The following is a 16,980-nucleotide window of genomic DNA, read 5'->3' as shown; positions in this document are numbered from 1 at the left end:
TATATTTATAAACATTTATTAAGAATTTATTTACTAAGACATGACAATATATTATATTGTAATATGTAATAAATATGTAATATCAATATGACAATAATGTGTGCAATAATGTGAATGAGAAAATAATGCATTTAAGATTTCTTAAACATAAATAAGTTATTGTTACAAAAATTTTATAAGAATAATTTACAATACAATTAAATATTCATATATTAATGATTATAGTATTTACTATGATTAATAAAACTTTGTATATATGTAAAAATAATTTTGAATACAGGCCTATATAATATTAAAATGAATTTATCATCAATGCGACTTTCTATTTTTTCGATATGCTCCCGTGGCAACGATTTTGTTATTTTCTTTCTCATTAGTGTAAACATACATAACTCGATCACTATTACACGACAATATTTATCAATTGCTTTCGTCCTTTCTAATATTTTTACTAACAGGTATGAATAAAAATTTTATTAACAAAAGACTTTGTTAATATATTAGATATATTAAAATAATTATATATACATTTAATAACTTCTCTACGTTCCTAAATAATCGTACGTATATTTAAATAATTTTTTTATTTAAGGATTGTGTCTTAATGTTGTAAAGATTTTATAATTTCGAACCAAAATGATGCGTTGCTTAACGCAATCCATTTCTGTTCCTCAAGATTTTTCATTGCAAACGTATAGAAAATGTTTCTATCGCTTAATAACAAAACTGTCAGATACATTAACAGCTACCAAGGAAAAGAAATGCGTGCCACTCAATTCCAATGACTTAATATGTAAGAAAAAAAAAATATTTAATTATTCAAAAATTTAAAAATTTAATATTTAATAATTTTCAAATAGAAATTTATATTAAATAGAGTACAAATAAATTAAGTCACTGCATTATATTTTAAGAGGAGAAATTTTGTCATAGATTAATATTAATTAGCTAATTCATGTGATACTCAAATTTCTTTAATTCAGCCACTTCCGTAGCACAATCACATACAGTTCCGACAATGAATGCAACGTCAACGAAGACGATGCCATTATTGGACACAGCAAATTTTGAGATAGCCACAGAAAGCGTTAAAATTCCTAAAATTATGCCACGTGTTCGTATAGAAAAAACACCATTACCATTTGAGGAGATTCCTGGACCGATGATCCTAAAATTATGGGAAAAATATTGGAGATACGTGCCACTCCTGGGTACGCAACTGTTTTGCAGTTTGCTAATAAGCAAACTTATCCAGGGTACGATCCCTTGAAGTTCAATTGATTAAAATTCGAAGAATTGTTTTATACCTTTAAATTAATTTTAAGAAAAGATATAAGAAAATGGTTTACTTTATACTTATATGTAAATTATAAATACATACAGAATGTCAATTAATTTTGGTTCTTCGAATTTTGAATAATTGCTTCCTGATATTAAAAAAATAGATAAAAATATAAAAATGCATTTTTACTATATAATATATCTCAGTCAATACCAAATAAAAATAACATAATATTAATGTTACAATTTTGCACTCAATATAAATGTTACATAACACATAACGTATTACATACAATTCCGTCATTTTAATATAAATTTTTTAGTAGTTACTATATTTGATAATAAAGACAAAATAATTTATACAAAAGACGGAAGTTTACTATTTCGCAATATTAAATATATATTATAAGACAATATATATATAGACCGCGAGTATTAAAACTAATGATAAACAAGCCTTAACGGTCAAGCTGGATCTTGTGTGCTTCTATAATCGCGTGTAAATTTATTATTTTATATTTATTAACGATAATAATTTAATACGTTATATTGTAGGACGATTATCCTGGAATCGTAATATCACACCAATTAAATACTTGTTTGATGAATATGGATGCATTGTACGGATCAACGGGCCACTTGTAAATGACATAATTATGATTCATAGGTAAGATATCATAACGCGTATATTTTTCTCAATAACTAATATATCGATCGTTCTAGACCTGAGCATATAGCAGAAGTTTTCAATCAGGAGAGTGAGTCACCTATTCGTAGCGGCATTGATATCCTCCAACATTATCGCCTTAACCATCACAAATACCGTTCCGCCGGAGCATTTTCTCTGTAAGTGTGCAATAAATTAGAAAAAGAATTGATCATAATTATTTAAATACATAAAATAATAAATTCAATTGCGCAACAAAATGTGAATATTTAAATTAATATCCTAAACTAAAAAAATGTCAATTTTTTAATTAAAATCCTCTTTAATACTTAATTATATTCTATTTATATAAAACTTTTGTAAGTTTTGTAAAAATATAGCTTATATTTATGTTTCTATATGAAACTGGAATTATGCAATGCTCAATTTCTTGAATGATAAGTAATTCATGCATGCATGTTTTGATGCACGCAGTGTGACTTTAATTGGATAGATAATTACAAAATTAACACCATTGTTTTTATTCTGAAGATGCTGTTAATCGTCTCGATCACATGACTTTTTAATCTTTTGATACATGCAACAAAACAAATTATGAAATAATAGACTCAAAATCGTGCACATCATATGCATATATATCATTAAAAAAATCGAGCATTGTGTGATTTTAGTTTTACAATTATTTGACATAAATATATAACGTTTCAGTTTCTTTAAATATCTTTAATAATTTTGTTATTCTGTCATTTCTTTACATTATTTAAATTTAATAAAACAGTAATTTAATTAATAATTTGATAATAAATTTTATAAAATATCAGACAAGGTTTGGAGTGGTTAGAAGTAAAAAAGAAGGTTGATCAGCCGTTGCTTGAAACTATTTCCGATTATATTGGAAAACTGGATTTAGTGTGTGGAGAACTTACTAACAGAATTCGTAATATTCGCAATCGTCAAGATGAGGTATATTCATGAATAATAAGTAATTAATAATGCACAATACTATCAATTGTCTTAAACTTACTTTATACTTTTTCTACGTATAAGTAATTATTTTTCGAAAACGGAACAATGTTGTACAAAAGTAAACAAATTCAGGTTTCACAAAATTATGATGGATAAATTATAATAGAAATTTTATTAAAATGTGATTTCTAAACACAAACATATTTTATTATATATAACTAATAAACGTAATAGTTTAAGAAGTAGTATTTGAAATAATATTTCTCAATAGGTGCCAACAAATTTTCATCAAGAACTCACTGCATGGGGTATGGAATGCTTCTACATGACAATGTTCAACAAGCATTTCGGTTTTCTTGATTCTGTCTCAAAATCAGCATCCGAAGCCACAAAAATTATTAATGCATTAATGATTGCTCATACATATATGAGTCGTTGCGAAACCGGATTTCAAGTGTGGAGATTCTTCGAAACACCATTTGTCAAAAAGCTTTATGAAGCTTGCGATGTTCTTGACGAGTAAGTCAATAAAGTTTAACAGCTTCAATGAAATTTTTACTTTAAGCATATGCTTTTATATTGTAATAAGTGTAAGCATGCATAATTATAATTATCTATTATCTATATATTTAATATATTATTTATTTAATTACATTAATATAATCTTTTTTAAATTTTAATATTATATTTATATTTTGTGCTAATATATATATATATTTCTTGAATGACATTTACTTTACTTATGGATTTTTACTCTAGAGTTATTGGAAAATACATTCGTCAAACTCAGAATAAAATGCAAACTTCATCGCTGTCAAAACAAGAAGAATCTATGAATGAAGAAAGAAATTTACCACTACTTGAAAAAATGATGATTCAGCGTATCCACCCAAACGACATTTCTACTCTTTTGATGGACATGCTTATTCTAGGCGTTCAAGCTGTAATATGCAATACTTACACAATTGTAATAAGAATATAAATTATTTTAAATTTTCAGGTCATTAATTGCGAGGCGTTCCTACTTTATTTCCTAGCAAAAAATCCTCGAGTACAAAAACGATTATACAATGAAATAACGTCTGTTTTGTCTAAAACCGATGGTACTCTAACAAAAGAAAGCTTGAAGGATATGCCATATCTAAAAGCATGCATAAAGGAAAGTCTTAGGTAACAGAAAGTAAAATATAAAAGTAAAATAACAATTTTTCTATTTAAAATTTGAAATAATTATAAACTATTTTATAAAAAGAGTAGCAACAGAAAAATTAAGTGTACCAATACATTATTACGTGTAACATCTAACATGATACTTTTGTAAAAGATTACGACCAGCATTTCCTTACTTGACGAGATTATTGCCATCGGAAATTTCATTACATGGATATACAATACCAAAGGGAGTAAGTTATAAACGTTAATTCAAGTCTAAATGCAATGTATATGTTAATAAGTGATATAATGAATAACTTTCATTTTTTTTTAGACTTTTGTTATAATGGCAAATCAAATAACATCACAGCGTGAGGAACATTTTGAAGATCCTGAAAAATATCAACCGGAAAGATGGTTGAATCAGAATGAACATACGCATAATGATTATCAGGAGTATTCATGTTTACCTTTTGGCTATGGTATACGATCCTGTTTGGGAAAAAATATGGCAGAAACACAAATGATGTTACTCACTGCAAAAGTAAATGAGTTTTATACACAATATAACGTAAATATTATATAATGTAGAAATGTGTGATATATAGCTTATTTTTACAGTTGGTACAAGAATTCACAATCGAGTATGATTATGCTGAAATCCGAAGTAGATTTCTTATGATAAATGTACCAAATAGATCACTACGTTTCCGTTTCGTAGACAGAAATTAAAAGTAAGAAGAAATATGCAAGATAATTTTAAAAATCTGGAAAACAGAATAATTATTAGATATAACGAAGTATAATATCTTTATTAAGATTATATGATAAGATTTATTATTATCGTAAGATTACCTTTCTGTACAAAAGCTGTATAAAGAAGGGAAGAAGCTATTAATTGTATTTGTTTATATCGAATTTTATATTATTTTATTAACAAAATAACTTAGTAGTTATAATAAATATATATTTATGTTTATACGCTCTAATTTGTTTGAAACGTACAAATTAAATATTTATAAAAGTACAATTTTGATTAATTAATGTTAAAAATTATACGATATCGACTGTTATAAATAAAATCAATATATAAAAATAAAATCAATTTCTATAATTTATAAATACCACATCTATTGATAATTTAACAATATATATAATAATAAGATTTTCTACATAGATGTCTTCGCGATATTATACAACAAATACATATTTTTATTAGATTATTATTACAGTTTTCTACATGGCAAACATTTCCAAAAAATATAATATGTAGATTGTTACCTTAAAAATTGATTGTTTTTTTATTCTTGACCAATCATGATACGCACAAATGCCATATAAGAAAAAACTGTTGAGATATACTAAAAAAAACAACAAATTCTTAAATGCAAAATAAAATAAGTAAATACCTCTAAAAGAAAGATAGATGCAAAAATCTGAAAAATAAAAAGTAGTATAAAAGTAGTATAAAAAACAGTCAAGTTCTTACCGATGCATAATAATTCATGGACAAGTTTGGTAATGCACATGGAACTGAAACGGTGACTGGATGCTGACTTCTTAGTATAATATGTATTAAAATTTTCTGCATGGTCAGATTATCATTGTACCATAATGAATCGTATACGGCAGATGCTATACCGATACTCTAATAAAAATTTTTGAAAAATAAACTTTAAAAAATTGGTCAAAAATTTTATAATTCTTATAATGTAATTATAAATTTTATTTTCTATAAATAACTAACCGTACTTATTACGTTGTCAGCTGGCCAGGCATACATATAAAGTTCCACAAAACCACAAAAAGCTATCATAAGAAACGTCCATTTCACTGACCATGGTTGACGCTATTACGCGTAAATATCAAGAAAATATAATACGCATAATGTATGCATGTGAATACTGTATGTAATATATTATTATACATTAAACATGAAACAGATATTTTAGTAAATTCAAACAATTCGCTTCTTATAAGCAATGAGAAAATCATACAATTATTATAAAACAAAATATTTTTTTCAAAGAACACAATAACTTTTACACGAAGTTCGGTATACTTACACTCATAAAAGTAAGATAACCAAATATTACAGCACCGGTACTAAAAGTTACACATAATAATGCTACGTAACGAATTGCATAAGATACTTCTTTTGCATATCTATAAATATGCGATGTTTAAAAAACATAATTATTTTATTAACTCATTACTGCATTTAATTTTTTTATTTTCTTTTTTCTTTTTGATATATGTATATTGTATATATACCTAAGTAATAGACTATGTTCGCGCGTGTAGTTTACCAGCTCTTTCATATTCGTCACTGTACGAAATTGAACGGATAGAATTTTAAATCTAGCAACCACAAACCAAAGTAGAAGAGCAGGAAAGGTATTGGTGCTAACTTGGATCACACTTTGATAAGCAATTAATACTTGATGCGCATAAATGATAGTTTTCAATGGCTGAAATTCCACATTAAATGGATACTGTGCTTCAGTCGGAAACGATTGTGATGCAAATAAAGGCGTAAATATAACGCTGATGCCTGTCATTGCCAACCAACAAAGAATACCAACTGCAGTAATCAACTTATTATTAAAAAATTTGTTTAAATAGTTAAAATTAATGTTGTACATACATACCATAAAATGGTTTGCATTTGTCGATATAGTGTTGGAAAATTTTTTTTTCATAGTCTTTCGCTCGTTGATAATAATCCTCCATTTCCAAAATAATAAACTGTATTATCAAAACTTTTATTAATAGTCCTTTCATTATTTTATAATATAAAATATTAATAATACATTCTTAATTAATAAACTGTCTCACAATTTTATATACATGTGTAGTAATAATAACACTGTGTGACCACAAAAATTTTCCAAAGGGCGCGTGGGTTTGGTTATGTCGGGGGCACGGTCCACTACCATTTCCCCAAGGGATTTGGCAAAGTAGGTAGCGCGATTTGAGGTCAAATATATATGATAACAAATATAAGCGCATGTTAATATTTTTTTCATCACGCGTGCACGTAATGTGCCCTATACCTTAACGCTTTTGCATGCGGTAAATAGCCAATACCTCAAGCCGTTGAGTTATTTCTCTAATCCCACTCTTCTGCGCAAAAACGTTGCTATATAGGGCACATTACGACGAGCACTTGTAATGAAAAATTCTACGTGTAGCGAGTGGGGGCATATTTGTTTATAGCTCGTGCTCGTTAGCGCTCGTGCGCTCGTGCCCGGCCGCGCAATAAACAAATATCCTCCACTGTTACACTATGTACTATTAAATTTATTCAGCAATTGACCAGCAAAAATCAGAAATCATGGAAAGTAGAAATTTTCCTTTGTATCGACATTCCATCTGCATGATTTGTTGATGAAATTTTTCACCTTGTTCGTATGACTCTGTAGCAAGCTGCTTTTCAAAGAATTGAAGGTGGTGATGTAAAAAATGGATTTTCAATGACATATGAACGCCGATATTCTTAAAAGCGGTCATCATATCATCTACTAATATACGGTAGTTTTCAACTTGATGTTTCCCGAGAAAATTTGAAATCACAATTAACATTCTTACGTTTATCTAACGCGTTATAAAGTGATACTGGTGCGTGCGAAAGTTTTGATGCCTGATATGAAATGAACACATATATTTACTATCTAGGATCTGTGAAGCTGGCACGACATTCTATCGATATCAAAAAAATTACAACAGTTCCAGTAGCACTTTTCATAGTTCTACAGTTCTACCTAGAAATAAAAAATAGTTCCGCAGTTTTAATATGAAAAAAATTAAAATTGAAAATATGGCGTGCTAACTATAATGCGAATCTGGCACGTCAGATTTCCTCTAAAGTACGGGAAAAAAATTAATATTTGCACTTTTAGCAACAGTTCCCGATAGTTCTACTAAAAACCAACTAAGTTATGCATTTTCAAAATAAAATAACAACATTTAACAATTTTCATACGCCTATATATAGAAAATGGCATAAAACTTCTAGAAAAAGTGACGTGTGCTGACTATTTCTATCAGTTTCAACGGCAGTTCTCATTAGTTCTCACAGAGTTCTATGCAATGCAATCATTTATAAACAGAGTTCCGGCCCCTCTACATATTTTTAATCAATTTTTTAATACCTGAGTCCAGCACGACACTTGCAGAAAAAGTCACTTTTTCTTTTGTAAAACAAAGTTTGCGCTCGCGCGCATAAGTGTGAGTGTGAGTATGTGTATGTATGTGCGTGTACATATTTGTGATAATATTTGATCTCAAAACCATGAGAATAACGCAACTGGTACTCCTCGAAATTAATAACTTCAAATTTATGCCCCATTCTTCTACGATCTAACTTTACCAAATCTCTTGGGAAAATGATAGTGGACTGTGTTCCCGACACAATCAAACCCACGCGCCCTTTGGAAAATTTTAAAAGTTGAAATCGGTCACACAATGTAATTAATTACGTGACAAAATTTTAAAGAACAGCGTAAGAAGTATAGAATACGTATTTGTATATTTATGTTTAAAGAATGTATTTATTTTATAATATAAAACAAATAATTTAATCTCTGAGGTGCTAAGGGTTTACGGGTTATCGCCGTGATCCATTGCCAACGTTTCGTGACCTTCGCCGTTCACTTCATTAGAGCATGGTACAATAAACCCTAATGCATGGGTTTCTTCCACTATGCATCAGGGCAAGAAGCGAACTGATACTGATCGAGCAAGGTTCACGAAACGTTGACATTAGCAATGGAACACGACACTGCATTGCGATAACTTGTAAATCTTTCAGTATTTCTGTGAAAGTCTCAAAAGTATTAAATATTATAATTAAATCTCTCTCATTAGATAAAACATTTCATTTCACAATTTATTTTGTAGATATAAACAGTTCCTATAAGTCTGAGCAAAGTATACGACGGATTTTGTCAAGTTACAAAGTATAGCCTTTGCACTAAATTAATGTATCATATATACTAAATAAAAATTATATACCTGCAAACGTTTCTTCTGCATCTCAAAGAGTATCAGTTGTAATGGAACTTGTATTATAGCGCTCAACTGACATCCTAATTTCATCACTAAAAACATATCATCGTTGTGCTTATAAATTGTCCATGCTGCCGCGATACCAACTAATATCGAATTCGTGACGCAGAAACACTGGAAGGCACTACGAAGAAGTCTCTGCGGCTTCGTCGCGTTTGGTGGAAGAGGCCAACAGCAAGCGAATATCAAGTATACCTTTAGAAAGGCAATTACTCTATCTAGTGTTACCTTTCCCTCCATGTTTAAAATACAATGGAAATTCTAGCTATAGCATAGTATAAGCTGTAATCACCCTCGCAATATTGTCAAGATAATTTGCCAACGAGTAAATTCTATAATAACACTATCGTGAGGCGCCAAATGACGTTATGCGGTACATACGATATAAGCAGTGTTATATTCTATCTTTGAAGCAAGGTGCATTGTTTCTCAAGGGATATCAATGCGCGTATAATACATTATAAAAAAGTTTCAACGTTACATTAACACCAATTACAATTCCATAAATTGTATAGTATAAATTAAATATTCTGTTAAATATGGTATTACATTATAAAAATTCATGTTGTATTAATAAAACTCCAATTATAAAAATTATCAAAATTTAAATTTTAATAATTTATACGATTTAATAACTCTGTATATAATCTTTAATAACTCGTGAAAACTATATTATCCCCTCCCTTTTAGAGATGTTTTTATAAAATGTAGAGTTTTTGTAAAGTATATAATATTATTTAAGCACATTAAAGTTATTTTATTTAAAAAATAACTTCAACGTGTTTAATCTCGAAAAATATTTTAAAATATTAACGCTTCTCAGTTACCGTGAATTACTACCTAGAAAGAGGAGCAACTTTTATGAAAATCTAATTACAGGTATCTAGCCTTTGCATTTCCCACTAGATAGCAAGACAAAGACTGCTTAATTAATCATACGCATCGAACGCAATGCTGTCGTGTATTTACAAACACTTTCAGGCATTTGCATTACCCATGTTGCAATCTAGTGGTAATTGTCTAGTAATAATTAAATCCATTTCAGTGAAGTATAATTAGAAGTAGAATGAAATATCGCATGGTCTCTTATGAGAATGTCTGCAATACGAATATATCGTGATGAAAGTAGTATAGATGAAATAAAGTAAATTCAGCTAAATAAAGACACAGTATGTGTATCTAGAAATGTTTAATATAATTTATTAATTATTATTTGTATTAATCTAATAAAGGTAATTATAAATTTTTTATTATTCAAAATTATGTAAAGAATATACATCCGCAAAAATGTCTGTTGTCTACAAAACTAAAATGCAGTTTTTATGACAGCAGCTAAACATTAATAATCATAATTATTAATGTTTAACTAAAAAAATTAATAAATAAATATGTACGGAGAAAATTTTATATTAAGTTTTCGGATGGACCCTCACAACAATATTCCGCGCGACATAACTTTTACTGTGGTAAGACTAATTTTATTACATAAATAAAGTAATTTTTATTAAACCAGTGCTCTCAAGCCATGGAAAGAGTTAATTTTTACTATTGTACATAAACAATATTTGCTAGATATATACTTTTTATTATCTTTGCAATACTAACTTTTATTCAACAAGGTGTAATTTTTTAATAAAAAATGTTTACTATAAAAAAGTTTAAAAATTAATTTATATTATTATTTTAAAAAAAATCGTTGTAGCATTTAAACTTATAATTACATGATAGTCCGCAGCTTCTACCACATTACAGTAATTTTAAATATAAAATTTTCTCCGTATGGCCACTGCAATGACCATGTTATACTGTTTAAATAAAATGAAGAATTTTTACAATCGCCCTCAGAATGTACCACAAACTACATAAGATATCATAAGCTATGATATAATCACCATAACCACATCCTTTTTTCCACATACATCTTTATACCACATATAGGTATATATATAATATAAAATTAATGAGCATACAGCCACAAGCGCAGGATGTAATTGCCAAGTTATATATTTTAAATTAATTAATATAAAAGTAAACGTTTCAGTCATAATCTGATCATCTTCAGTACAATTTTTAAATTTTTGTATAGTATCAGTTAATAATAAATAAATAAATTAACTATTCTCTCGATGTTTTTATTTGCATCTACGAATTCAGCCGCTGTCACATTTAAATTTATAGCTCTGTTTCTAACCGGATTTTCAGATTCTGAACAATGATAAATTCAATTATAAAATAATTTATACAAATTAATTGATTTCCATCATATACAAATTTACCGGTATTTTTTTTTATAAAAATGGTTGTTTTAATTTTTGTACATCAATAATATAACAGTGAGCTCTTTGAATTAACGGAGGAATCTTTTTCAATGTTCTGTCAGATTGCTTGAAGATGTAATTGTCTAATGTTCTTGACATGTCAGAAATATAAATTTAATAGACAATATCTTACAAACTAATTATTCCAAATAAATTATTTTACATTTATTATAGAACTAATGTTGCAACTTTTAAATAAAACACAATTTATTACAATTTTTGTACAAAGATGATCGCATACAATCGTGCACGTCAATCTGTAATCTTGATTTAAAATTAGAAGCGAAGTCAATGAACGCGATTTTACTTTTGTTAAAAAAAATACGATTTTCAAATAATAAATATACAATTATTATACAAATAAAATATTTGTATAATTTGAACAAATGAAATCTCACCATAATAATAATATATCCGCATCAATCGATTAATTCTCATCACTTTCTTCAAGTATAATTCGAAAAGTAGCCAGATAAGAAAAAGCAGTTGAGACATACTAAAATATTACACACACAAATATAATTTTCTTAATTTAAATAATTACGTTATTTAGTAAAAAAGATTATATCAATTTTGTCATTTGTGTATAAATATTAACAAACGACACAAAAAAATAAATTTATTTATATATTTGTTACAAAAAATAGGAGATTTTACTTACAAGGAACATTAACAAAAACATATAAATATTTATAAATGATTTTTATTTGTATACTTGCAAAAAAGGGTTAAAAATACCAATATCTCAAAAATGTACATCTCTTAAATAATACAAAAGTAATAATTATATAATTTTATAATTAACAAAAGTAATAAAATCGATGACTCACTGAGGCATAATAATTTAACGAAACAGTCGGTAGCATGCAAGGTACGTTTACAGTTAGAGGTTGTTGCGCACGCAATAAAGCGTGTAAAAAGTTTTTTTGAAAATCAACTTTCCCGTCATACCATATAGACTCATATGCAGCATGTGCAACATTAGTGCTCTAAAAAAATAGAAAAGAAGAGAGAAACATCTTTAATTTATTAATTTCTAAATGTATCAAGCTATTTTTACAATTTCTATATACATATAAACGTAACTTACTGCACTCAACAAATGATCAGCTGGCCATGCACATAAATATACTTTTGCGAGAGACGAAACAAAGAAAATTAAAAATGTTGATTTTACTGACAATGGTTGCCGCTATTAAAAAAAAAATTGCAACAGATAATATAAATACATGACATGTTTTGCTTTATCGAACTGAATGTTCTTTAAATTAGTACATGGGAATTACAAAAAACATCTTCATAGATAAACTTGCATAATTAATGAGAAAATTGAATTATAAAATTTGTAACAAGGGAGTTTTATATAATAATTCTTATATATATATATATAACAAAAACTGAAGAATTAATAGATATAATGCTTATATTTATAGATATAATGCTTATATTTATCTTTACTATACTTACGCTAAGAAAAGTGCAACCAGTAAAAATAATAACTATTGTACTGACAGCTAATGACGCTAGCATTACAAATCGAATAGAAAGAGTAACTTTTTTTCCATACCTGAAATAATATCTATCAAAATTTTACAGTTAATGTTGATATAAAAAAATAATCACTTGTGTTCTTTTTAAATATTATCCAGTAATAAGAAGAAATATCTGTTTGATATCAGAATTAATTATATTAACACATTTTAAACCTCATATAAAAATTCTGTGTGTGAATTATAATTAATATTTTAGAATAAATAGATAAAGTGATGTGTATATACTATGTATATATGTGTATATATATATATTATATATATAAATTAATTTTCCACTTGAACTTAAGTTTAAGCTTTCTATTAACAAAGTATTACAAATAGCAATTTTGACGATTCATACATAGAACAATTCTTTTTGTTTCTGAAAGATTTTTTTCAAGATGAACGTTTCTATGATATCATTTTATATGTAACTTTAAATTTACCATAATAACTCTTGATGTTCTTCTATACATGCTCGCAACTCGGTAAACTTTGTAACAGCTCGAAATCTATTCGATAAGATATCACATCTCGCTGACACAAACCACAATAGAAGTGCGATAAAAATATTTGAGCATACCTGCGCATAACTTTGATATATAAGTAATATATGATGTAGATAAATGATAATCTTTAAAGGTTGATAGTCCACAGAAAACGGATATTCTACATCGATAGGAAAAGGATGTGGTTCTACTATAGGACTGATGATGAGCAACAATCCGGTAACAGTGAAGGCGCATATTGAGCCTATATAAAATGATTTACAATTGTTAATGTAGCGATGAAAAATAGTTCTCTCCTCTGGTTTCGCTAGCTTGCAATAGTCTTCCAATTCGTAAATTACGTACTGCAATTGAATCATGACTATTTTTAAACAGAAGGTTAAACAGAAATGAATAAACGTGCAGTTCATAGATCGCATCTCACCAATTTTATATCCCTTTTGATATGTTGTAGAAGAGAGTGACTTAAGTAATTCTCTACAAAAATTAAATAGGAGACAGCACTAGTTTAGAAAATAAACAAATTAAAGTTTCACGATAAATATAGAATTACAATTTTCTACACAAAGCGAGAAGTTCACCTCTCATCCTCTCTCCTGCTTACCGGGACGAAACAAAGTCTATGTGATTGTAATGATTTATATAAGTTTTCAGGCATAAGTTTTTGAGGCATAAGGTTTATCCCACAGTCCTAGCTCTTCATGCTTATGGGGTAAAACGAGATCTATGATATACTTTATATGGATTTCAGATTTACCACACGAAACAAAATCTATTCCACATCTCTCTGCAACTTACAATGTCTATAACTGTTTTACATGGGTTTTCGAACACATAAACTTCACTGTTTGTAATATACCTCCTAAACCAATGCCGTCCCTCATATGTATATAATATAATATTATATCTCCTAAACCACAATAATGTTCTCTATTTAAGTTTTGTTAAAAATTAATCAAAATACTTTTCCGTACAACATATCTAAAGACTAAGTAACATCGATAAGGTGCAATCTTAACTACACATTTACTTAGAAATATTCTCAATGTAAATAAAAAAAATAATAGAGAATATTAGTAATATTACTTTACAATATAATTAAATGTTAAATCAATCTGCTTATTTTAATATATTTCAATTTATATAAATAAATCTATTGATACATAATATTTAAATACAATTTTCTAATTACTTTATTATTATTATTATTTATTTCTATATTGATTATATAACTAAAATAACGCTTCTTACTTGGAGACGATCGTATTGAACTGAGAAACAAATTATTTGTAAAGGAACTTCAGTAGTGGTACATAACTCACAGCATAATTTCATTATTAAAAATAAATTTGACCGATTGCTGTAAATGGTATATAATATCGCAATCATCATAATCATCCCGTGTAGAACAGAAAAGTAGCGAAATATTTTATTACGTATCTTTTCACATTTTGTGGCAGTTGGTGGTAATGGCCAACAACAAGCAAACAATAAATCCGCCTTCAAAAACGCAATAAGTTTTTCCATTGTTAGTATATCCGCCATAACAATTGCTTATTTAATTCTATCGTTTTGTTATAGTTACACAGCGATTTAAACTTGTCAGGAGAAAATACCGTTCACATTAAAGACACGTATGTGTTTAGTTTACTATCCACGTGTATTCAACTGTTAGTAAAATTTCTTTGACGATATAATACAAGTAACCCCTCTGATGCATATTTCCTACATCGTAGTTTTCCTTCCAAAGCCGCGCATAGGTTTGTGAATTATTTAAGCAAATAATGTATTGACGGTGAACCGTAATAGTACAATTATGTTCTTACCTCCCTACACTGAATACGCAAATCTTAATTACTATACGGATATAAGATAGTTTGAAGATAATAAAACGGTGAGAAAAATATTTCATATATATACAGGGTGTCAGGAATTTATCTCAAAACTTCGGGAGTGTGTAAAGGACCGATAAATTAAGAAAAAAAGTCTCGTAGAGACGTGCTCGTTTTTACTTCATTTTGGAGAAAATCACAAAAAAAACAAAACGTAATTTTCGTTTTTGTACTTTTTTATTACTTATTCATGTTGAGGATCGGCATGTTTTTAATCGACTTTTTTATTTTGAGGCTTAGAACTTTTTTGTCAATGGGGTTGAGTGGCATAAAAGGAAGCTCCACTCGAGTCTCTAAAAAAGCCACCGGTTTTCCAAAGGTTAATGTAGATGTTGTTAAAAATGTTGGCCTCTTGTATAGGAATGCGAGCATATCATCAGTATACGGACAGTGTGTTGCAACCAAACACTGACCTAGTGATATTTAGTACACTGCAACTTCGATTCGATTTCTCAATTATTCTCTTGAGTTGATTGACAACGAATAAATTTTCTGCTTTAGGACCCTCTACACAAAGAAATGCAGTGGTGTCAAATCAGGTGGTCGAAATGACTAAGACTACTCCTTCACGTCCAAGAACGAAGCAACTACGTTTGGTCGATTTTCTCCAAACGAAGCAAAAATAAGTATATTTCTACAGAACTTTTTATCTTAGTTTATTCACCCCTTACACACCACCAAAGTTTTGACATTTAAATTCCAGATACCCTGTATATATGATACCATCAGTACATATGTATAATGTTGGTATAAAGAAGATCGCTGTCTTCTAATCTCATATGCTTATTTAAACGCTTTATATATTTAAAGCCCTTCATATTAATATATATTTAATTGTTAAAAATTGTAAAAAGTTAACTGTGAAGTTGTTCTGCTTTTATATTTCATAAAGATGGAAATTGCTGAATATGAAACGTATAAAAAATAAAGTGTGCTGTGTGAGCCTTATTTTTTTTATTTCTTCATTTAACTATTATACTTTTTATAATGAATTATAGCTCTTTAACGGATTTGTGTCACAGACACCATTTAGACACCAAAAGATTAATATGTAACTGATAAGAATATCGCTTATTGAATTGTGTTACAAATTGTTAGAAAATTCATGTATCCAAAGTTTTCTGATACGTTCTCCAGTCCATTGAGATATTACTTCAAAATTACTAGTATCTAAGTGTATTCAAAGTTTCTATAATTATTATAAAGACTTTGAATACACTTCAAACTTTTCCAATTATACATCGTTAATTTAAGATTTAATTAAACGAAAACTAACTAGAGGCCCTCCATATTCACCCTACGCCGATTTTATCAGCAATCCTCTTTTCTTTATAAATATAATCATCCGTTAAAAAAACAAATCTCTATAAATTTAGTAACCCGTTTTTGCAGATAAGTATGTCTTTTTGTTTTATATTCTTATTTTTATATTTAATTATTTTATGATATTTCGCTAATATACATTAACTTTTTTAATATTATCTTTATTATAATCTTTCATACAATTCAATACTACAATAATAATAATTTACCATACAATACATATACAGTGATAAAACTGTTCAAATAAATATAATAAAAATGATATTATAG

At 27.9% G+C, this 16,980-nt stretch overlaps 2 protein-coding genes across 2 annotated transcripts; one reads left to right on the top strand and one right to left on the bottom strand.

The window, feature by feature from the left end:
- Positions 1-636: 636 nt before the first annotated feature.
- Positions 637-4,798, top strand: LOC108778409 (probable cytochrome P450 12a5, mitochondrial). Its single transcript, XM_018545582.1, has 11 exons — positions 637-793; positions 984-1,256; positions 1,837-1,948; positions 2,005-2,127; positions 2,770-2,911; positions 3,186-3,433; positions 3,674-3,857; positions 3,915-4,084; positions 4,239-4,317; positions 4,401-4,610; positions 4,688-4,798. The coding sequence occupies exons 1-11, from the start codon at positions 637-639 to the stop codon at positions 4,796-4,798; spliced, it is 1,809 nt and encodes a 602-aa protein (XP_018401084.1).
- Positions 4,799-11,881: 7,083 nt separating this feature from the next.
- Positions 11,882-13,854, bottom strand: LOC108778294 (uncharacterized). The gene is made up of 3 exons (XM_018545424.1): positions 13,570-13,854; positions 12,285-12,443; positions 11,882-11,950 (listed from the first exon to the last, which is right to left on the bottom strand). Exons 1-3 carry the CDS (start codon positions 13,852-13,854, stop codon positions 11,882-11,884), a joined length of 513 nt encoding a protein of 170 aa, XP_018400926.1.
- Between the last annotated feature and the right edge of the window lie 3,126 nt (positions 13,855-16,980).

Source organism: Cyphomyrmex costatus, unplaced genomic scaffold, assembly GCF_001594065.2.
Source record: "Cyphomyrmex costatus isolate MS0001 unplaced genomic scaffold, Ccosl1.0 scaffold5, whole genome shotgun sequence".
NCBI lineage: Eukaryota > Metazoa > Arthropoda > Insecta > Hymenoptera > Formicidae > Cyphomyrmex > Cyphomyrmex costatus.
Note: the sequence above shows the minus strand (reverse complement) of the source record. Positions and strands in the feature narration are given on the sequence as shown.

Bases quoted from the DNA above. Each gene is read 5' to 3' on its own strand.
- LOC108778409 (XM_018545582.1), top strand. From the start codon at position 637: ATGATGCGTTGCTTAACGCAATCCATTTCTGTTCCTCAAGATTTTTCA. The intron at 794-983 runs GTAAGAAAAAAA...TCTTTAATTCAG, and splicing joins CAATTCCAATGACTTAATAT to CCACTTCCGTAGCACAATCA. The intron at 3,858-3,914 runs GTAATATGCAAT...TTAAATTTTCAG, and splicing joins TTATTCTAGGCGTTCAAGCT to GTCATTAATTGCGAGGCGTT.
- LOC108778294 (XM_018545424.1), bottom strand. From the start codon at position 13,854: ATGATTCAATTGCAGTACGTAATTTACGAATTGGAAGACTATTGCAAG. The intron at 12,444-13,569 runs GTATGCTCAAAT...CTATTTTTTTAG, and splicing joins TATATCAAAGTTATGCGCAG to AGCACTAATGTTGCACATGC. The intron at 11,951-12,284 runs GTGAGTCATCGA...GTAATATTTTAG, and splicing joins CGTTAAATTATTATGCCTCA to TATGTCTCAACTGCTTTTTC.